The following is a 24,356-nucleotide window of genomic DNA, read 5'->3' on the forward strand; positions in this document are numbered from 1 at the left end:
CACTTAAAACATTTAAGCCCCAGTGAGAAGATTCTAATTGTTACATTATTTTTACTGTGGTGATAATTTCACAAGTGTATACAGTGTCAAAACTTACCAGATTGTACACTTTAAGCAATTTATTGCCTAAGGAGACAATAAATGCCATATAACACAACAATAAAGCTTTGAAAATACAATAGAGCCTTTTTCTGAATAAAAGAGCTTCAATTTAGAACTCTTAAATTTTGTAACTGTAAGGTTACTAAATTTACTTTATAAATTTATTTCTGTAAGTCATTTTTAGCCTGTATTTTTTTAGCATGACAAAAAATTCTAAGGATCGCAACTTTGACTAATATGTTTTGTTGTTGTTGGTGGGGACACTTAACAAAAGTGAACATCTTTCATATGGAAAGCTGAGAAGTTCTTTAACCAGAGTTAGCCCCCCAAAATAAAGAAGTTGTAGAAGAAGGAAATACGTGGTTATTGAATTGGTTGACCACATATTTCTCATGTTTCTTCATTGGTCTCTTTATGTCACTGATCCTACATTAGTAAGAATCAAAGTTTGTAGTTTTCCTAAAAGGTAAAACTGAGCAACGTCTTTTCTTCTTAAATCTTCGAGTATGTTGTGTTGGAGTTTCCTGAAAAATTTTTATTTTGCTCATTGGTTTTAGATATTGAAGGTATTGCTAAAAGTTATCTTTAAAAAAAATTTGCAAAATATATTAGGATTATTTTTCCCAAAGGATATGCTAACGTGCCCCAGGGCACCACTGGGAGTACACAGAGGTGCGTTGGGTACTTCAAGTGTTTGAGTGTGATACTGACATTGGTCAGATAACATACAGCTCCCAGCTCCGGACAGTTAGGGTGTTGATGTTAGATCGTGCTACATCCTTTTTGCTGGTGCCGTACTTTACGCTGATGGGACTTTGGCAATTACCGTGGTTCAGAGCACTGTGAAAATCAGTGTGAAGCAAGAAATACGGATATCGTCGTCTGATCTGTACCCAATGCTTGATTAGTTTTGGAGTGCCCAACAGGCACACACAACCCATTAAGAAGTAGTCATGGTTAAGAATGAAGTATTTATTTTTACATTGATGTGTGTTATTTTTTGGTTAATAAGTCATTAGGACATGTATACACAGTTTGGGGATTTCATTTAGTCAGTGGACCCACCATAGGTATTTTTAGGCCTGAGGCACCGTGAAAAGTTTATCTAGTCAGGGAAGGTCCTGTGAACCAAGAAAGTGTGAGGACCTGGATTGGAAAATGCTTTTTATTGTCAAAATTTATTTATCTACTTCTTCCTAGTTCAGTAGAGTCATATAAAGTAGAATGTTTGACAGTCTTTCTGGTAATTTAAATCTAATGTCAAACTCTTCTTGTCATTTTATCTTGAACATATTTATTACAATGTATTAGTTTGTTTACTGCCTTCGTGAAAGTGATGAACACTTTCTTTGATTCAGAATCGCAGTGCCTCAGAGTCTTTTATCAGAACATTGTTGTGTAGCCATTAATGATTTAGGAACCTGGAAATATGTATATTGACCTCAAGACATAATTTTATACGCTAATTAAAATGATGGATGCTTTATGTCTAATGATTTCTTATTTGTATCTTCATAAAAGCAAAGTATAGTAGATCATGTCAGGATAATAAAGGTTAATTGAAGGTTCTGACATTTGCTCTTTAATTACTAGGTTTCCTATTGGAGAATTACGGTTTCATCTTGAAAGCTGAATTTTCTGACAGCTATTTAGAAACACAGCTGTGCTATAAGTTGAAGTGGAAAACTACTTTGGTTAAAGCATTAATTGGCAATTTACTAAATCTTTTGAGGGACCTAACAGGTTGTTACTAGCATAACCCCCTTTCCACAAAATATTTCATCTTAAATATGAGTTATGCACTTCATAACGTTAATCTCCTTCATGCTTGAATGTTTTCCCTAGAATCCGAAAAGCTAGGTGTAAGTTGGAAACGTCTCCATTAGTTTTGCTGGGGGAAGTGCCGTGATGTTTCTGCCTTGGCACTTGGTCCCCCTTCCTCCGGTGTCCTGCTCTCCGGTTCTCTGGAGAAGTCCCAGTGCCCCTCGTTCACTCTTGCCACAGCTCTGACCATGGTATTTCAGGTCTCTCTTTACCTGCCTGTCTTGACTTGACGCTGAAGTACTTAAATGGAGGGTCATGCTTTTGCTCGTTTTTATCTAGCAAGCTCTTGGCCCACAGCACACGCTCAGACACATTTGCTAAATGAATGGTCGAAGCCCATGTTGTCTCCCTTCGTGCCTAACCATCTTTTCTCTCTCTTTGAACTCTTTCTTCATGCAGTGCCTTGACCATTTCTAATATTCAGGCTGGATCGACTGGAAATTGGGGCTGTCACGTCCAGACCAAACGCGGGAACAATACCAGGACGGTCGATATTGTGGTCTTAGAAAGCTCTGCACAGTACTGTCCTCCTGAGAGGGTGGTAAATAATAAAGGGGATTTCAGGTCAGTGACATGGCGTGTGCTGAAAGGGGCTGATTGGCCCCACGTCTTTTTATTCTCAAAGGCATGGACATATATAATTTGCCTCCTGTCCTCAGTAAGAGAATCTAAGAAATGTATGTTTATTCACATAGGTACCCTTATATATCTAAAGACTACCCTTTAGAACAGTGATTTCAGAATCATTTTGGAGATTAAAAATAAATACAGGTGCCTTAACTTTATCTCAGATCTGTTGATTCATGAGTCTCTGAAAATGAACCCAAAAGTGTAGATTTTTATCAAGTGATTTTGTTGTAAAAGCTAAGAACCACTACTTTGGGGAAACACTTTGGAAATTCTACTAAAACAGTGTGAAACTGAGACAGGCTAATGGCATTTCCTGTTTTTTCGAGGGCTTTTTTGGGTGACCTGTGGAAGGATTTGTAGTGCCAGTTCACTTTTCACCTTGGACAGTTGAGTAGACATCACAATTAGCAGAAACATGTCCAGTCTTCCTCCCCCATCTGGTTCTTCTGGTAGTTGAATAAGGGGGCTTTGGGAAATGAGAGCTGCTGGGTGGCCTGAAAGTTGGGGAGCCATTGGCGCCGGACACTTAAGATCAGCAGAATGAGTTAAATACTACGATTTTTTTTTTTTTTTTTTTTAGTTGAGAGTTTAGAGTTTGTGAGAGGTAACGCCTTTTAGCATAGATTCCCCTTAACTTCAAAGGTGCTGTTAAACACTATCTTTAAATATATTATTTAGCTAAAGTTCTTCATGTTCAGAGTTTTAGTAATGACTTAATAGTTGATATAAATGAAGGGAAATTGGTAGCTCTTTAAAGTAGTGGAAAGATTACGGGATACCCAGTTTACACTGTCTGACTGGTGGTATTACTGCCTGGTAGCTCTAAGCCCAATTGTGCAGGATAAGAAAAAAAAAAACCCTTTGGTGTTCATCTTTCAAGTCCAAGGTGGAGAAGCAATAACAACTTTAGCTCAGCTAGTTCATCATTGATTTTTTTTTTTTTTTTTTGTCTTTTGTCCTCTCCTTCTTCTTTTAAAAATTCTCCTTGATATGAGTCTATGGAAATCAATTTATTATTGCCAGTGGATAAGTCTTTTATGTGGATTAACTGTTAATCTATAATATTTTTATTGTCTACTTTAAAGTGAAATGAATAATTGTTCATTTTATTATGTTAACACCTTTATTAAATAATCATAGTATGTTTTTTGCTTATGGTGAACTTACTGTTTTTACTTGTAGTTTTGGGGTATTTTCTGTTTTTAAAAATAGAAGGAGAATCTGATTTATTTAACCGATGAATGAATTATTTATCTTTTGACTCTCCTTAAGATATTATACAGTTAAACTTCCACTGCATTAATAAGGTTTAGTTTTGTGTTGCTTGATCTATTTATATAGTTTTTGATAATGCATTCTATTTTCATGTGGCTGACACTATAATCTAGCAGTTCAAATGTTATGAGTCAGCTATAACTTTTATTAAATATGTTCATTTTCATTCCTAGTTTTGGAGAAATGGAACCAAAATTACAAAGATTTCTCCCAATCCAGTTAGTGCTGCTTCATCCAGCAGGTTGGCATTGTCACTTGCACAGTGACTATACAATTTATCTGGGCTTCTCCCAGGTAAATTCAGTTGTATGTGGTATTGGATGTGTGCAGGACCACCCCAAGTGCAGAGACTCCTGAAAGGGCTCACGGGACTTAGCATATATTTGTAGTTACAGCGATATAGTAATACACATAGCTGGATCATAAGGGGAAAAGACACAGGTGGGTTCTGGAGAGATCCAAGTTCAAGGTTCTTGATTGTGTCTCCCTCCCAAGAGGATCACACAGAGCCTGCTCCTCCTTCAGCCTTGAAAAGGCAGCAACCTCTATGGAGCATTTGTGCCTAGGGAAGCCCTTTGGAGACTCAGCACCCAAAGTTCTTACTGGGAGCTGTTCATACAGACATCCTCTGCCTACATCATATCAGCATTTCAGAACCCCAGGGGTAAAGCAGGTGTTCAGCATGAACCATATTGCTTGTCTAAACAGTCTCGGTACAGTGACTCGCCCGTACCAGTTAACTGGGCACACCCCAAGTCCCAGATTCCTAGATGCCACTGAGGGGCCAGCATTGCAAGCAGGCCTCTGTAAGGATAGCCACCTGGGACCTGCTGTGGTTAACTCTTTTCTGCACGTATAGTAACTCTGCTTCTGGAAAAGGCAAACTCTGCTTATATTGGACAAGGTTCTGACCTTATATGCCGAATGGTTACATAAGCCAGTAATATAGTAACAGGAGGTAGAAAGAGACACAAAACCATTTGTTGCACTGTTTTTTTTTAACCCCACTGGATAAAGATACAATTTCCCTGTCAATTCATACTTAGAATAGATTATGAAAATATTCCGTTATGGTATTAAAATATACTCGGCTGATAGCTTAAAATGGCTTAGTCATTTTAACTTTTTGAAAAATACTTTTGGCCTTTATTGTTAAAGGAGTTTGTTTCTTCTCCTTGGTTTTCTCTGATTATGCGTGAGTGACGTGCCCTGACCCTTGCTTCTCCTCTGCTGCTACTGTGTCCGTGTGGGTTTCCTTATGCCCTCTTGTCGTCGTCCCTCTAGGTGGCCCCGGACGCTGGCAGGCATCACCGCGTATGTGCAGTGTGCGCGGAACACCCACGGCAGTGGGATCTATCCCGGGAACGCGCAGGACGAGAGGAAGGCCTGGCGCCGGTGTGACAGAGGGGGCTTTTGGGCAGATGACGACTATTCTCGCTGCCAGTACGCCAACGACGTCACTAGAGTTCTTTACATGTTCAATCAGGTAACTCGAACGTATTCGGATGTGCTGAGGTTGCCAATAAGACATGGTATTCACATCAGATAAGATTTTTTTAATACTAGTAAAGCATGAGGATTTGGTGTTTATACTTCAGTTGACTGTGCCTTTGGGACCAGACCCGCTCTTTTTAACCAATATTCCAGGCCCTCTGTGGCATGACTCTTTCTTTCTAGTCACTGCCAGACTTTCTGTCTTTGAATAGTTTCATCATCTGTGTCCCAGACAAAATCCCAGCCATCCTTCAAGTGCACTGGGGAAGCCTCCTCTTGGGTTTTTTTTTATAAGGGCTCTGTCACCAGTGATCCCTTGTTGTACTGTTCACGTGCCTTTTCTTATCTCTGCTTCTGTGTGTCTTCTTTAAACCCTAGATTATAAGCAGTTAGCAGGTGGTTTCTGTGTTACCCATCTTTGAATGCTTCTTTGCGCCTGACATGCCCTTTTTGTAATGGTTGGTGCTGAGTCGTGTTTAAGTCAACATAGAAACAAATGTAAAACATTACTGGCACTGCATGGCAGTACAGATAAGTGGTAAAAAAGTGGTTCATTCTCGCGTGTGGCAGAAGCTCCAGGGGAGATATTGATCCCTCCCAGCTGGAATATTCAGGGAAGGCGGTACTAAGGAATTGGAATTGAGTATGTCTAGAATTCGGATAGGTAGAGAGGAAGAGCCAGCGCAGTGTGTTTACCCGATGTGTTTTTATGTATTGTTATATTTCAATCCAAGTTAAACAAAAATTCCTTCAGGTTAGTTTCCAGTAAAGTTCCCATTTTCTCAGTTCTGGAAAAGCATTTTAAGAAGGTCATGGTGAGTAAATGATGGAGTTTGCATTTCTTGCCATGTTCTGAAATGGAAGTAAGATGTCCCAGTTTTGCCGATCACTTTGCCAAGTGCTTCTTTCTGCCTCTTTTTCACATAGATGCCCCTCAACCTTACCAATGCTGTGGCCACCGCCCGACAATTACTGGCTTACACTGTGGAAGCAGCCAACTTTTCTGACAAGATGGATGTTATCTTTGTGGCTGAAATGATAGAAAAATTTGGAAGATTTACCAAAGAGGAAAAATCAAAAGAGGTATTTTCTGGTTCAGATTTGTGGCGCGGGGTGGGGGTGGGGGGGTCAGTCGATGGTCACGTGAGGGTTGACTCTGTATGTTAAAAGCGGTTTATGTTTGCTGTATTTGAAATTAGTGTATCTTTTCATTTCCGAAGTTGTCATGAGAAGGAAACCTCTGCTCCGTCTAGTAGAGTGATTTGTTGTTGGGAGGAGTGGGGGTGAACTCTCAGTTCTCGGAGATTGTGATAAGGCGGAGCCAGCCCACAGGAGTGTGACTTACTGCATCCACATTTTTTTTTTCCAAATTGCATTCATGCACATTTTTAATTAAATTCTCCCAATACCCCAGGGTTCGCTCACGCCTTCCCTCAGACTGCTTGGGACTTCTCTTCTGCATACTACCATATGCTCATCCTTCTTAATGAGAGTTTAGCCACCCAGATCTTATGTTCAATTGCCTAATTGCTTTTGGAGTGTCCTAGGGAAATGACTATTTTAGGAATTTTTAAAAAAAATTTCCAAATGATTAACATATACAAGTTACCAACATTTAGTGACTTCGACAAGGGGCCACATTAAATTCTGCTATGCTTATCCACGTGATACTCTTTAGGGGAAAACATTGACAACCACAGTTTTCAGAATGAATGAGGCAGCAAATAATGTTTTGAATAAGCTTTTCAGTGCAGATTACTGTGTTCTTATTAAACTTTTAATTTTCAAGCTATGTGAGGGCTTTATGTAGACAGTTTTCCTTGTGATAAAATCAGCTACATAAAAAAATGAACTTTAGAAGTCAGAAGAAACCTAGATCAGGTCTTAAACTGAAGCCCAAAGAGAGAATGAAGCGATTTAACCTAAGGTTATTCGTTGGGTTAGTGGAGGGCTGAAAACAGAACCCGAGCACCTTGGGTGTCTAACCCAGAAGTTTTCTGCTCTATCACATTTACTTTCCAGCACAGTGTTGCCCGGTCATGGTTATTTCAAAAGTACTCAGTATGTAACTGGGGGAAAGACTGGATTAAACAAAGTCTAATATATTTCTTTATGTGAGACATCTCAGATACATTAATGTGCTAAAAGGTAAATAATATGCCTTGTTTTCCTAAACCATTAAACCAAGGGATTTTTTTTTTGTATAATATCTATTAATATCTTACATTTTGGTGATAAGTTTTAAAACTGCAGCCCTGTACGTTAGGTACTTTACTTGATAAGATGTAGCTGTTGAAAGAAAGAAAATCAGCTGTGTGTATATACGTATGGGATTCAGGTCAGCAGAGCAGCTGATGATATCTGAACTTCAGACCACAATTTCTAATGAACTGTCTTCCTGCTTGATTGTGTCTTTGGGCCACAGCCTGCTTCCCATGATGAATTTTTCTAGCCCTGGGAGAGGCTGTCTGAATCCCGGCTGTGTGGTAATGCTGCTGTCCCTTGTTGATTTATAATCACAGGTTAGGTGCCCACATGATTAGGAGTCATCCATGGAAGGTGGATGTTTCAGGTCACTGGAGTAATTGGAATGACGTTTGGAATGTCGACACTGAAAAAGGTTTTGCCATCATGTAATTCGTTTTTATTCCCATGCTGCTCTGTTTTGTGTGAGGGACTTCTGCACACATCTCGGCTCGGGAGGAGCAGTGTGGTGCCCAGAAGTGTGGTGCCCATGCGTTTCACCATGTTTGCCGCCGTGTGGGAGGAGTGGTCTGCCGCTTTGGTATATTCTGAGGGGGGAGCATCTTGTTGCGGACTGGAAGTGGACATGGTTCATGAGTTATTAATCACAGGCTCTTTTTCATTAAACTGGAGGATGATACTTGCCCTGTTGAACCTGCAAAGTTTGTGTGCACAAGTGAGAAAATAGAGATGAAACTGTTGCACAATCGTTGCAGAGCTAGGGTTTACTGTTACAGAACTAGGAAATGTAACATTCTTATGATCTCAGAAGCTAAGGAAGAGGTCCTTAAAAAGAAAACAAAAAATCACCTGAGTAATTTAGTTACTAACCTAAAAACTTAGTTTGAAGGAGATTGTGGTCACTTTCACTGGCTGATATAGGAGATGAAGTTTTAATTATCTTTGGAAACAAATGATGGCAACTTATTAGGTATAAATTGGAGAAACAGAGGAAAGTTATTTGGGATTGAACAATTGAGATATAAATGGAGTATCACCTACAATGCAGTACTAGACATCTCTACTTCTTTGGAAACTTGAACTGCAGGCTGCAGCTTTCACTGTTTATTGCTGTATCAAGACGTCTTGAGACTTAAGGGCTTCATTTTAAGTTAACTACCACTGCATAAAATTATACTTAGGTATCCTAAAATGGGTATAGCTTAATAGGACAAATAATTAAATTGAGTTTTATTACGTCCAAAAAGTTACTCTGCTGTGGATTTTTTTCATAACTAAGATAACCTGTGATTGAATCTAGCCAACACAAGCTAGTACTCTGTTGTCTTAGGGTGGGTGCTGAAAGGCATCAAACTGCCAGATCTAAGTGATGTGTTTACTGGGGTCTTTAAAAAAAAAAAGCTGAAGGTTGTTGGTCAGGCACCTTAAGTGTTGTTCCATGTTTGTGATAGTGATTTCTCTTATGAAAACGATAGTCATATATTCATTTCAGAAGATGAGAAAGTATATGAAGATTAGAGTTGGTTATGTGTTCCAGTCTCCTTACTGTGCTTTGGTTTTAAATATGTGAGTGAGGCATGCACCTTTCAGGCTAGTTTACTACATTGTTATCTACAGTGGTTTTTTGGTTTTTTTTTAATGTAAAATTCTTTTATTTGCTTGTTTTAAAACATAATGACTTCTGTATTGACAGTTACGTTTTTTATTTTCAGTATTCTTAATGTTTTTCTTCCTTGATCTTACTTGTCAGCTTATTGTTTCACTTTTTAAATACTCAGCTTCTGGTTATTGTATCCTTTCTAGAACGTGATTTTCTCAAACTTGTGTACATCAGGGTCACCCGGAAGTTTTGTTAGATTGATTGCCCACCCTCCCATGTTTCGGATTCAGTCGGTCTGTGTTGGGGTCTGAGAATTTGCATTTCTGCCAAGTTCCAGGTGATAACTAGGCAGCGTGTCTTTGGCACAGGCTTTGAGAACCACGGTAGTATCTTCATTTTCTATCCTTCTCTTGCTTTTTAAAAAAAAGTTCTCTTTGGGTTTAACTTTTTAAAAACTTTTCAAAAACTTTTTTTTTTTTAATTGGAAAATTCCAAAAGCATAGGGGAAGAAATGTTACTAGTAATACCTGTGTTACATCTTTCACCAGCTTTCAGCAGTTTTCAGGATTTCCCAGTCTTGTTTCATCTGTCCTGTCCTATTATTTCCTTTGTCTACTGTCCCTCCCTCCTCCTCTCTCTCTCTTTCTGAAAGTCTGTCTGTCTTTCTGTCTCTCGTTTTCAATGCTGGAACATTGAATAGCAAATTTTAGATGTCATATTTCATCTGTAATTTTTTTAAATTATGAGGAACTTTAAAATAGGACCATGATACTGTTATATCACCCAAATGAGCTCTAAGTGCTTAATAACATTAAATACCTAGTCCATATGCAGTTTTCTTTGATTATAGTTTTTTTAAAAAATGTGGACCTTGAGTCTGGTTACCTTATGGAATTCATTCACATAATTTTGCAGTTGGTTATGTGGGATTTTCCAGACAGACAATTATGTCACCAGTAAATAACAGTTGGTTTGTTCCTGTGTGAAATATATCCTTTTTTCTTAGTTCTGCATTGGGGAGGACCTGCAGAAGAACGTTGGTTAATGTTAGTGATGAAGGGTCTTTGTGAGCATGGTCTATTATGTCACCAAGAAATGTGATATTTTTGTGCTTCTGCTAAGGGCTGAGGGACAACACCAGGGTAAGGGGGTCACTTTGAAATTAGTTCTCAGCCTGAGGTTTTCAGGGGTTTTTTTGTTTGTTTGGTTTTGGTTTTTTTGCTTTTCTGGTGATTAGAATTGCCAGGGGTACCCTCTGATGATTTGTGCTTGAAAACATAAAGGTGGGGAGGGGCCTAGAGCTCTTGGCTTTTCTCAAAAACTGCATGAATTACTTAAGATATTTGCCTTCTGATTTTTTTGCCCCATAATTTACCATGAAGTGAGACATTTGGAGCACCTTCTCATAGAGTTCTTGGTCTCATTTTATGAGTGGGCAAACTGAGTCTTGGAGAAAATTATTTGCCATGGACATCTAACTTGTAAGGGAGGGGAGAAACCTTATCCCAGGTGTATTTAACTCCAGGGCACATAAGTATTCTGCCTGCAGTGTTGTATTATACTCCTATTACATTAAAATTAAATATCAAGTTTAATTGATGTATTATCTTGTGTATTTCATAAACTAACATCAGAAATTCATGAAATTTACAGATGATTTTGATCTAATTTTGACCTGAATTCCAAACATAAATATTGAAAAGAACATGAAATATTTTGTCTCTTACAACAGATGACATTTAACGGTTTCATTGTTGTTAACGTGGTATTTTTGTTTCTTTCCCGTTTTATCTCGGATAAAGTGCATTCACGTGTGTTTTCATTTGATCGCTCAGTGTTCAGTGTGACTGATGCAGGAGCAGGTACATCACTCCTTCTGACCCTTCTGTGGCTGGACTGGCCTTCAGGGTGTGCAGTCAGAGAGAAATACGGTGCTTCCTAAGGCTGGTTGCAGTTATTAAACCATATTTGTGTGTCAAATTTCAGGAATACGTTTTTAACCAGTGTAATTTTTCATGCACTGTTATCCTTTTTGTGTCCTTTTTTTTTTTTTTGGCCACTGTGAAGGATTCAGAACAACTTCCGTAACCAGGCCACAGAAGCATGTAATATTTCACGATCAGCTACTCTAGGGAATATTTTGGCCACAAATCCCTTTCCTTGGTTCTTAGCCATTTGTAATGAAATAATGAGAAAAATAGCTTGTTCTCAGCTAAGACAATCACTCTTGCTAGCTCTCTCCCTTCTTAGAGACACTTCTTTTCTTTACGGTTATTAACACATGTGAAATTCCATTACTGGCATTCTCTAGTGACCCATAGCAATAATTCTTTTATCAAAAAATAACCATAGTTTTTCAGCAGAGGTGATGTGTCAGTCAGGTCTTATGTTGGGTCTTCATAAAGTCCGTACATATAAAACTTCAAAAAATATTATGAAACTATTTTTTTTAAACGCTTCATAAATATTTCAGTAGTGCCTTAAGAGTAGAATCGGTATCTTCCTGTAGTTTATCTTTTAAGCTTTTTGCAACCAGTGGTCATTTCTTTTCTGATACCTTAGAGCATGTCTTACTGCATCAGTCTTTCACCTGTTTGTTTTTGTACATAAACTTGAGATAACAATCAGTAAGAATAAGAGATGAAAATGTAACCGGATGATTCCAGCTGCTCTGGATTCCCGTTAAGAGGTGGCAGTCATTATTCTAGTTGGTGTCTAAGTGGCTGATTGACACCTTCAGGGGTCACTGCCTGCCTCCGTAACTGAGAGGTAACTGCTACCTAGTCTGAACTCGTTCTGCTCGCCACACCATAGGCCAGTAAATCAGGAGACGAGGTGTTGGGGCAAGGAATAGCGACTTTATTCGGAAAGCCGGCAGACCGAGAAGATGGCTGACTAATGTCCTAGAGAACCATCTGCCCCCCAGTTAGGATTCAGGCTCCTTTTATGCTACTAAAAAGGGGAGGGGCTGTGCTTGTTGCGCACTTCTTGGTGTCGGAATCCTTTGTTCTTGCAGCTGTCCACGTGGGTCGGGTCACGGTGTCCCTGTAAACCTCCAACAAAACAAGTGTTGTTTTCTCCTCTGCAACTTTTATCTTTATGTGAATGGGAAAATGTTAATGCCCTTAAAAGTCAGAGCCTTGAGAACGGGCTCTCCTGTGTGTTTCAGGCTCTAGGCAACATTCTTTTACAAAAGGTTCAGAACCAACAAGACTAAGCCTGGGAAACAAAGCACAAAGTTACAGCCAAAGGAACAAATCTAATGTGGAGTCAGATTTGTTCTTTTCTATCACATAAGGGCTTCTGTTAAAATGAAATTTATCCCCTTACCTATTTGTTTTTAGGAATGTGTTCTAGGGTGCTGATGTTTGCATGAATTGTGTCAAATGAGCAGACACAGGATTCTACAAAGTTTGATTATAGGCTCTTCCTAATTCTTTGTCAGTTGGTCTTGTTAATGTCTTGGGTTTGGGTGCAATGCGTCTTGAGAATATGTGAGTCTATTAAAATAGGGTGTTTGGATTAAATTCCATTATTATCTGTTATATATGACTTTTTTATTGCAGGTATCACAACCTAGTCACTTTAAAGAAAAAAGTATTTACTTATTGGTTACATATTTTCTTTACTCAACACAAAGTCCGAAATATGATCTTTTATGTTTTTTTTCACTTGGGACGGTGTCTGGCTCACCTTGGTTCTCAATAAATATTTAGTTAGTAAATAGATACTGTATACCTGTTGGCTTTTATAGGAGGAGTTACACTAATGAAAAAAGGTATGAATATAAGTAGCATATTGTGCTGTCCCTGCCCTCCATATGTTTACATTGGAGTTAAAATAAGGACAGAATTGTGACACACGATGGTGAGGGCAGTATGTAGCCAGTTGACTGTATTTTAATTGGATGAGGTGGTGGGGCTTGACAGAGGGGGAAGAGGCAGTTTTGCTGGATTCCTTGATCCTGTTTATATGTGAAATAAAGACTTTAAAAATGTACTTCTCTTAACACTTCTTTTAGAGCCTGTCATCCTCAAAGAGAGGCTTATTTTGGGATTGAAATGGTTTAAAAAAAAAAAGAAGTGGGGGGAGCAATAAAATAACGAAAAGAGCTATGCTTTGAGTGCCTGCCGTGTTCAGGCATGGTTTCAGGAACCTTATAGTTATTAGTGCAAGCCAATTGTTGAAACATTCAGAAAAGGCAGGGGTTATCATCCCCATTTTTGAAATAAAGGAAGATGCGAGGGTCCATGGCCACCCCTGCTCGTGGTCAGGATGTGCAGTTGTGTGTTTTCCCCTCACATCCTGTGGTTGCTTCACTCCACGGCTCCGGGGCTGGGATTTGGTGGATTTCCGCAGGCTTGTCTTCTTCCTGAAGAGAACCATGGGTGCAATGGACTGAACTTTTTCCAAACCCTCCTCAGCCCTCATAATTATACACCCTGGGAAGAGTGTTGGAGGCAGGACAGGGTGAAAAAGCTCAGCCTGGATCTTCTGGGATGATCAAAAGGCATCTGCTGAAACAGCCTTGGCTCTCTGGCTTGGCTTTGGGGCTTTGATGCTTACTTCTTGGTTAGAGAACCAGCCAGCTTGTAAATCCTCTGATTTAAAAGATGCCTCTGGAATGCTTGTGTTCTTTCTGCCGTGGCTCTCCCTCTCAGGAATAGCTTGCTCAATAGCAGACCCTCTCAACAACCACATGTCTCATCAGCCTGGACTGTCGGGCGCACTTCTCTGATATAGGACAGACAAGTCACCATCAGCAGTGGCAAATCGACATGCCACTGGTGTTGCCTGACAGATGTTCACATCTGTAAGTGATGAACTGAGCTACTGAAAAGAATTCAGTAAATGAAATAAATAAAAAGGTAGGGGGGAAAGTGAGCACTTCTTAGGGTCCATTTATTTCATGGTTCCGGGTCTTAAAGCATTCGTTGAGTTGGGAGGATGGGAAGAAGCTCATTCAAGGTAGAGGGAACTGTACGTACACAGACACATGTGATGGCCCAGTGCGTACAGGGAACTCTCAGTACTTGGACATGCCTAGGGATTTGACCATGACGGTGTACCGAAGGTGTAGCCCGTGTATATTTCTCAATAATAATATTAAGTAAGACTTAGGCAAAAAGATATGTTTATAAGTGTTTTTCCATCACAGCTGAGATCTTTTTATGCTGGGAATCACGTGATGTCTCTTCCATTCCCCTGATTCATATAATTGCCTCCCCCCACGCCCCCATCGGTTTGAGTACTACACGTCAGTCTTCTCACCAGTAATTTGGTGGTTACTTAAGTGCACTGCTTTGAGCTAAATGTTACCAACTGGTCATAATTTGACTGTGCTCTTCGTATCTGGAGATGTTTTAATGAAAAACAAGTCAAGTGCCTATTGGGTTTTCATGGGAAAATTTAGACTGAAGGCCAATCCTGGTGTCTCACTAGGATTTTGTTGTAAAGCTGCCTGTATTGGCTTTAAAGATCTTCCTTTTGTCTCCTGCACACCTGCCAGCTTGGTGACGTGATGGTTGACATCGCAAGTAACATCATGCTGGCTGACGAGCGCGTCCTGGGGCTGGCCCAGAGGGAGGCGAGGGCCTGCAGTAGGATCGTCCAGTGCCTACAGCGCATCGCCACGTACCGACTCGCTAATGGAGCTCATGTGTATTCAACAGTAAGTGTGACGTTATCCCACCATTCTAAGGGAAAAACTCAGTCGAGGGAACTGTAACTCAAAAGAGATAGGTCTCCTCCCCACGATGGGGTGTTTTGTTACTTCTGATTATTAGAGAATTTCCTCTTCTCAAAACATTTTATAAAGCAATTTTGTGTCTGAATAATCTGTTTGCTTGGTAACTGGAAAATGCTTTCTTAATTTGTAATTTGAACAGTTACCACCATCTCCTCCTTTGAAACTTTCTACAACACAAATGAGAACACTGCAGAATTGCCCTGCTGGCATCTACCCGCCATTTTCCCTGGCCACTATTGTGTTCTGGGCCCCGAAGGAAATTTTGAGACAGTGCTTGATTGCTTGTCCAGGTTTCAGTTTCAGAAGAGAACTGGGATTCTCCCAGCCCTTGTGAACCTATTGGCATTTTCCAGGCGATCCCACTCTTGGCATAATGAGTTATTTATGCTTAATAATTACTGTGTTACATCATATCATATTTTATTTGTGCTAAATTGAACCATTCTAAATTTCTTGGTGTATTGCTAGCTTTTTTTTGTTTTAACATGTGGTAAATAAGATAAATAAAGCTTTGTTCTCTTGTAGCAGTCATATTCTGATCTGGCCCCTGAGTTTCACTTTCTAACTATTTTAGTGGGTTCATCTAATAATGTTCTAGACCTCCTCCTGTGATTTTACACAATTCAAGATTACCGTCTTCCCCTGGACCAGTGGGTCCTTTTTGATAATAACTGTGTTTTATTGCTCCTTTTGCTCAGTTCAGTTTGGGATTACTTTCCTGAATGATAAAAATGGAGGCCCAGCATGGCTCCTGTCTGGACAGCATAGTTCAGGGTAGTTGCCCCTCAGACCCGTGACCTTCCTTGAAGTGAGCTTGCTAGTTTTAGGGCCACACCTGGGCCTCCCTGGTCATTCAGGCCCCTTTTCAATCCCATGCCTCACCCTTGCTTATTCCTCAGTGCATAGAATTTCCTTGGTTGTTCTGAGAACCCAAGGATGTATATATTAAAGGGCGTCGTGGGTAATTTACACACTGTTTCAAAATATAAAAAAAGTTTCTGGGAAACTCTACTTATGATACAGTTTCAAAGCCACCTCAGGAGGGCAGTTTTCTTTCTCTTAACTAAAGAGTCACGTGTTTGTAGTAATTACATATCTTTGACTAATAAAAAATTTCAAATATAATTTTTAAGTATAATTGCATTCAGTGATTTTGCAGAGTGTGTCATCTGTTGGGCAAAAGTTAATGTAAAGATTTCTGAGTCTTAAAAATTGGGAGAATCACAAATTCTTTTCTACTGTACATATGGTACTTGGAAAATTCTGCCTTGTTCTGTTTTAAATTTTTTATCTTCCTAATAGATTTTAGACACCTTGCATGAAAGTCCTATGCTTTAAAGAAAATTTAAAAAGAGGGCTCTGTCCACATAGGGTACTGAGAATGGTGCCTTGCTATATAGTGGGCATAGAATTTATCATCCTTAAGGAAGAGGAGATACCATCTTGTCCCGAGATTTTATAGCAAATCCTGTTCTCTTGCTGGATGTGAAAGAGACTGGGCAGCATGTCACCTCCCGTGCCCCGTCCATTGTGGTTCTGAAAGATGGGAGGGGTGCAGCAGCCCCTAGATGTGGGCGCACTGGCTATTTGTATCGACGGGCCGGAAGTTCTGGTGGACCCCCTGAGTTCAGTCTCACGCTTGCATTTAAAACAATTGTTGGGGCAGGTGCTGTCTTTCTCAGGTAACTTTTCTGACTTAATTTGCTTTTAAAATCTGTTCATTTATTACTCTTTGGACCAACACCTCCCTTCCTTTTTAGAGGAAGCAGCTTTGGAGTGAGTCTCTATAAAGATTTTATCGGTGAAACTCAATACTATGAGTTAACTTGATGGCCTTGTGAAAGGAAAAACTGAATATGGTGTGAAGCATTGAACGGGGCAACTTTTCAGTGTATTTCCCAACCCCGATCCTCTTTATTATGATCATTGAGGGGTTCCACGGATTTCTCTAGCTGTGTTTTGTGTTTTTTTTTTAATAAGATACTTCCACGTTCAGCTTAAAGTTTACTGCAAAGCACTCTTCAGAGTCTTCTAATCATTTGTATCTGATCCTCCGTACTTCATGACTTGTTCTTTTCCTCTTCATCGGTGTCTTTCCATTTTAGGACATCCTTTTATTTCCAGCGTCTTTTTTTTATTCTGTTAGTTACCTACACAGTTTTTACTGAACAAAACCTGAGCTTTCTCTTCTAGCTTAGGTATAGTGTTTTGTGTTTGAAACTCTTTGAAAGTGCTTTTTCCCCGTATTATAAATCTTTTTATAACTCCTGTTTGATTGACTTTTGAAGTATTCACCCAATATTGCTCTGGAAGCTTATGTCATCAAGGCTACTGGCTTCACTGGGATGACGTGTACCGTGTTCCAGAAAGTGGCAGCTGCTGACCGCACAGGCCTTTCTGACTACGGGAGGCGGGATCTGGATGGAAACCTGGATAAACAACTGAGCTTTAAGTGCAATGTTTCAAATACTTTTTCAAGCCTGGCGTTGAAGGTATGTTGCATTCTGTAATCATTTAAGACTTTACAGTTAGATTAGAACACAGCCTCGGCCCTCTGTATTTGCAGGTTCCACATCTGTCGATTCAGCCAACCATGGCTGAAAGATACTCAGTTAAAAAAAAAAAATTCTAGAAAGTTCCAAAAAGCAAAACGTAATTTGCTTCACGCTGCCAACTATTTACATAGGATTTGCATCGTCTTTACAACAGTTTACATAGAATTTACCTTGTATTAGGTATTGTAAATAACCTAGAGGTGACTGAAAATGAATGTACAGGAGCATGTGCCTAGGTTTTATGCAAAAACTACACCATGTTACGTAGGAGACTTGAACATCCACAGATTTTGGTATCCAAGGGGGTCCTGGAATCAGTCCTCTGTGGGTAGGGGGATGACTGTATTCAAAATATTTTGTTTTGCAAAAATAAACGTTATGAAAAGTTATTAGGGGGGTGGTATTGGTATTGCCTTCGCTGTTGTTTGAAAGAAATTCAGACCAGAAAGGGATGCATCGTGACTTTCCTGGGCCTAGGAATTTTTTGCTCTGGACCCCTTTCTCCACACAAATACATCAAAGTTATATCTTATGACTGCAGTGGTAAAAAAGATGAATATTACATGTTAAGACATGTTCTTTGACTTTAAAGTTCATTTTTTATGTTGCTGATTTTAAAGACATGAAAACATTTTTGTAGACCTCCTGTAAGTCTTCTGTGCCCTTGGCTCTGGGCCTAATGGGACAGTCCAGACATTTAACCAGGCAAGCTGTATATGAAGATTTGGGGCACAGAAGTGCAAACATGTGATGTGTGTTCACCAGTTTGTGTTTTGTGGCGGCAAGCAAAATTAAAGGCACTTTTAAAATTTGGGGTTTAGATGCATTTCATTAAACTACATCGAAGCAAATGTTAAAAGTACAATTTCAGCACCCTGATGGAACCACGTTTTATCATTTCACTTTGTGTGGCCATGTGTAACTGTGTTCTCTGTGGTTTTTCATTTCACAGTACTTTCTTTGTTTCTGGGTTGTCCCTGAATTACATCACCAACAGTATTCCAGTCATTTTAATGGCCGCATAGTAATCAGTCAAATAGGTGTTAGGTGTGCTGGAACACTGTGGACGCTCAGTAAGTAATGAATGAGTGAACGAATACATGAAGAATTCATGTATTTTGTCATACTTGACCCTAGTGACCTCTCCATACTTGATCCTACTGACCTCCAAACCAGTTTGCCAAATTTAGAAATCGTCCAACTTCCCCCACTGCCCAAGATAATCCCAGCTGTGTCAAAATGTCTAATGATAATATATTTACTAGATACCGTATATTCAGAGGAACGCTGGAAAGATTTATCTATTACTCTTGGCTCTATGAGAGTATTTGATGCACTTAGCAATGCTACTTACTCCTTAATGCCTGCTCCTTTCCTCAGCAAGTTTTTTATTGGTAAAACCATACCACAGAAGGCATCGAAACAGCATCACACACAAGCCCATGAGAGAGGGAGGTGCGTGTCTTTGAGGAGCACTTAAAATTGATGAACGCTTCTGTCTTCGATGATCATAGTTGGTAGAAAGGGATTAAAAATGATGAAACCCAACATTTCATCAATTTCACAACCTACCCCCTCAGGGTAAGGAGAGTTTCTACCTGCTAAATAAAGTAGGAAGCTTTAAAGGAGCGCTTCCAGATTTGTCAGTTTCATACTGTTCTATCATTTTAAGGTCGTCTCGTGGCCAGAAACCAAGGACACATCACACCATTATTCATGCTTCATAGATGGACATGCTTAAAACCTAGGGGAAAAGGAGCATCTCCTTTGTGGCACAGAAGTAGTTAAAATTTTTGATGTTGTCAGTGCAAAATGCATTAGCATTTTAACAGAAAATTTTCTTTACCTTCTAGATTTTAAACTGGCAATTTTTACTCTTTTTGCCTCTACTTTTAAAAAAAATGCCTTGAATATACCAATTGGACATCTTGAACGTCTCATAATTGATTGCATTTCCCTTGGATGGGAGAATATGCTAGCATATGAAGTTAAACCCCTAAAAAGGCAGTTCTCAGCAGTAGGAGCCTTACCTGAGCTGCTTTCTGCACAATTTCTTGAGTCTCGGTTGTTCTGTCTTTATGACTATCACAGCCGGATTGGACCTCCATTTTTATTGCTCAAATCTTTGGAGCTCCTATATATAGTCTCTCTGTCTCCAGGCTCTTCTTAAAAATCCATCCTTTCCCATACGGATTGGTTTGCCCAGGGCTCGCATTCAGCCAACACGCAGCAGTGCAACCATGCCAGTTAGTAAAATGCTGAAGTGCTTCCTTAGCGCTTAGTGAATAGTTGCTGCCCCTGTCCCCTGAGTGCCTCCTCAGCTGACCTCCTGGGCCTTCTCCTAGGATCATCCCCCAGCTCTCCACCCTTCAGCAGAAGGGCTGGTACCTGCAGAGCAGAGGACCTGCCGGAGCCTTTCCTCTGGGGAGGCTGTTCAGATTGTGAACGTTATCCGTGGATCTACCCAACGTGGACACTGACCTTGCCCATCCGGTGGTAGATGCGTGGTGTCTGGAGGCTGGCTGTCAGTGACCTTCATCATGTGGTGGTTACCGTTTACCTGCCCTCTCCCCACTGCCGCCCTCTAGTAACAAAACCTCCCTTGGTGTCTCTTTCGACCACTGGCCTTGTTAGGCCAGGCTCATGCTAATTCTTCTCCTGGAATCCCTGCTCCTCCCCTTCCCTTCCCTCCCCTCCCCAGCTCCTTGGTTTGATGATAACACCCAGCAGAAAGGTCACCTCCAGGAATCTTACCTGATACCACCGGTCAGTCCTTGCCTCTCCCATCCTCATCGTCAGTTCTCTCCCTCACTTTCCCGTAACCCTCTGCTCATCTGCCTGTCCTTGAGTGTTACACACAGGAGCCAGAGGGTTGTCTTAGAACTCCTGCGCTGGGCTGAGGGTTGCCTGAGGTCAGAGCTGGTGCTTGAGTCACCGGTGAGTTCCAGTGCCTGGCCAGTTGGGGTTGAATCATCCGTCATCTGACTCTTAACAGCACCTAGTCTAATTTTTTTCTTAACCAATGCTTCCTTCCACTCTTGGTACCGTAATTCAGATTTGATAGCATCACAAAATATTACCTATTTTCAATTAACTACTGAGAGCTTTTAGCAGCTCTTGGTGTTCTGAATTCAGCTGTTAACGTGGCCAGAGAGAATTGGTTTTTTAAAATTTTCTTGACTGGAATTTGAAATCCGGTTTCCTCTATACATCCTGCATTTCTCTCATCCCATCTAGGGCTTTGCCCAATGGAAGTCCTTTTATTTTCCAGGCCGGCTGTGTGCATCTTTACGCTTCCTGCCTTCACTTCTGCCCTTTTCTGTGCCCTCAGCCTCACCCGTGCTTGGTGAGATCCCTGCTTCTCTTCTAAGACTGCGTTCAGCTGACAGCTTCCTTCTCTTCCTCAGACAGAATTCATCATTGCCTATTAGTCCCATAGGGCTGTGTTCATTTTCCAGAATAATTAGAAGCTGATATGCTGGTGAGTTGAGCTATAGTTAAGAGGCCAGAGGCTGTGGTTACTAAGAATGTGTTCATGTTCTGCTCCCCAACTTAAAAGCTGTGCAAACTTGAGCTAGTTCCTTAACCTCTCGGAATGTGTCAGTCCTTTCCATTATAGAGGAGTCATGAAATGGTATTAAACTCAAAGGGTCATTGAGAGGGTTTAATGTGACACATTACATTTACAACAGTGTCTGCTACAGAGTAAGCACTTAATGCATTTTATCTCTTATTGTTGTTTTACTATTGTTGTCTCTCCCTTATTAGATTTTGAATGTTTGAAGGCAGGGACCATGTCTTATTTCATTGTATATTTCCAGATTCTACACAGTGCCATGCATAGAGCAGTGAAACATCCAATAAATGCTGTTGAGTAAGCCAAACTTAATTAGCAAAGAAAGTTAAAAAAAATTCTAAAAGCAAACATAATCCCTGTTAAGTTCAGCAGCGAGATAATCAAGAGATGGTATGTAGTTAATAATTAATTATACACAAGAAAATAACTGGGATGTATCATAACATCAGTCTGTTTAAAAATCAAGTGAGTAGATAGCCAAGAAAGCATGAAAAAAATTACTGTTTTAAATTAGGTGGCTCTTTTAGTGATTTAGTGACAGGTTCTGATTTTAGTGTTTGAATTCTATAGACTTCAAATTAGGATTTCAGAAAATTTTGAAGTATTAATTACGTAGTGTCAGAAGTCCAGATTGTTCCATAAGAAATGGTGTTAACTCAAGTATTTCCACTGGATTTTAACATCCCTTATGGTACTTAACCATTTTCTCCTTAGTTTTATGTCAAGTAAATACGGAAATATATATATGAATTTAGCAAATAAATTTATGAATTCCACGATGACATTAATTTCACATGTTTATAATTTGTCAGTATTTAGAATCGAGGTTAAAACTAAAGCTGAACTGTAGAAGTCAAAACATGGTGAGGTTCTACATGAAGGCTGGTCAGTCAGTCAGTTTAGGCAGTTTCCTCTCTGCCCAGCCTCCAGGTAACCACCTGCCGCACCGCAGCAATGCAGGCCGACCTCGGAGATGCTGCGGGTTCTGTTCCACATAACCACAATAAAGCAAGTGTTGTAATAAGTGAGTCACTGAGTTTTCGGTTTCCCAGTGCATATAGAAGTCACATTTACACTACACTGTAATCTGGTAACTGTGAGATAGCATTGTGCCTAGAAAACAATGTGCACTCCTTAAATAAAACACACTTTATTGCTAAAAAGTGCTAGCCATGTAGAGTTGCCACAAACCTTCAGTTTGTTAAAACCAAAACCTAAAGAAGCAGTTATCTGTGAAGCGCAGTAACATGGGGTCTCCCTGAAATAGTAATAAAAATGCCACCCACAGTTCCATAGCCTTATTGTGCTTGTCTTAGTCTTGATCCCATTTGGTCCTCAGACCATTTGTTAGGAAGATCGTTAGATGCACGTGACAGGGTGGACTCAGGGGGTAGACAAAGTCACACAGGGTGAAGCAGCTACTCCATGGTGACGCGGGAACCCAAATCCTGATTCCTGGTTTCAGACCCCACGTTCCTTCCCCCCGTGGGTGACATACGATCTTCAGTAATACATACGAGACACCAGAAACAAGTATTTCCCGAAGGGTTTTAAGAGAGACTTTTCTAATTTATTAACTATGATTCATATGTCTATACCTATTTCTGTTGCTGTAATCCATACATTTAAAAATAAATACATGGTTAAGTGAAATTATAACCTCTGTGTTCTTGCCTTCAGGCCAAGTGGCAAAAAATATAGACACAGTGAATAAAACAAATATGTTCCTTGGTGATTTTTTTGTTGTTGTTAGATTCATAACCTTTCTCTAATGAATGATCAGCACTTCTTTTAAAGAGATTAAATATGCATATGTTACATTTTTACTATAAAAATTAAATTATTGATACAGGTGAGGTTGGCTTTTCCAGCACCCCTAGGCCACCGTAGGAGACCTGTGATTATTATTTAGTAATTTTCTTTATCAGACTTTGGAGGATAGTTTAGAAGTCATGAGTATGTAACAGCCTTGAACACATAGCTCTCATCTCTCAGCAATCTGTCCATAAACCCGAGTTTTCTTATTTGTTGTTGGGATGGTTTTACAAGTTTAAATTTGTGTAGAGAAAATTTTGAACTTGTAGAAATTAATAGTTGTCATTTCCTTTTCAGCTCTCTTTTAGAAAGTATAGTTTGACTCCTTTTTTAAAAAATGAATTCAGTTTGTTATAAGTGATACTTTCTCAGAGAATTATGCTTTATTTTTAAGTTATTTTGTGTTCACAACAACATTATTTTATGAATTTTTAAAATACTTAAGTTTTTATAAATGTCCAGTATGTAATATTTCATCAGGATTTTGACCTTCTAGTTAATCGATCTATTGATGTCTTTCCTGTGTTGCATGCATCCTTATATACTTAGGAGAAATTTATATACTTAATAGAAATTTACTGTATTAGTGAAAGAATTTCTAATAAATTTTGTTTTCCTATCAGGTTATATTTACAAGAATAATAGGGACCTTTTTATGTGTTTTTTTAGGTGGAATAGTTCTACTGAATATTTTCCTGGCATCTTCAATTTGAAAGTAATATTCAAGCTGTCAATATTCAAACTTCCAAAATACTGTCAACAGATACTCATGGCTATCGCTGTGTTACAACACTGTTCTAAGCACAGCAGTTAAAGACAAATTCTAAAGTCAATCATTTGCTTCAATAGAACCTTAAAAAAATACTACACAGATTTTCATTAATTTCATAAGTAATGGGATACTTTTATCAAATACTAGTGCCAGGAACTGTTATTAACTTAGGAGGTCCAAAAAGAAATGAGATTAGCTGTCCTGAGAAATTCCCCTACTCTAGTTAGTGGAACAGGCAGTGAATTACATGGTGATGCTGCAGAGATCCGTCATGACAGAGCCACGTGCAGAGTGCAGCGTGAATCCAGAAGAGGGACCACCTACCTGTAAAAGTAGTATCCCCAGGGGTCATGTAATTAGTCATCCCCCAAAAGCCCTGTGCACAGGACTCTGCAAAGTCCTCAGCTGCCAACCTTCCTCATCCCGACCAATCATTTGCATTGCCAGCGTAATTAACTTACGAAAAATCAAATCTGACCAGTTTAAGAGTTTACCAGACATAAGAAGAGTGGATTGTTTCATCTGGAGATAACTGGCATGTGCATGGTGACATTAAAAAAAAAAAAGGAGATCTCAAAAAGTTGTAAACTCAGTGTGGCCAGGTTATAGGTTGTGATGTACAGAGTGTTAGAAAGTGAATTTGAAACAGATTTTTGCCAAATTATATGGCATACTTAGGATTTTTTTGACTTGACATTTAGAAACCAAGGTGTTACTTGAATTGAAATAACATCAGATTTTTTTTAAGAAATGCTGTC

At 39.6% G+C, this 24,356-nt stretch overlaps 1 protein-coding gene across 4 annotated transcripts in view; it reads left to right on the plus strand.

The window, feature by feature from the left end:
- The window catches only part of ADGRA3 (adhesion G protein-coupled receptor A3), a 99,191-nt gene that overhangs the window by 49,672 nt on the left and 25,163 nt on the right, over positions 1-24,356 (plus strand). For all 4 annotated transcript variants that reach the window (XM_010963051.3, XM_045522701.2, XM_045522702.2 and 1 more), the window contains 5 exons: positions 2,326-2,490; positions 5,116-5,317; positions 6,253-6,408; positions 14,640-14,801; positions 17,168-17,371. In XM_010963051.3, the coding sequence (XP_010961353.2) occupies positions 2,326-2,490; positions 5,116-5,317; positions 6,253-6,408; positions 14,640-14,801; positions 17,168-17,371 (889 nt within the window). The remainder of the gene's footprint in view (positions 1-2,325; positions 2,491-5,115; positions 5,318-6,252; positions 6,409-14,639; positions 14,802-17,167; positions 17,372-24,356) is intronic.

Source organism: Camelus bactrianus, chromosome 2 (assembly GCF_048773025.1).
Source record: "Camelus bactrianus isolate YW-2024 breed Bactrian camel chromosome 2, ASM4877302v1, whole genome shotgun sequence".
NCBI lineage: Eukaryota > Metazoa > Chordata > Mammalia > Artiodactyla > Camelidae > Camelus > Camelus bactrianus.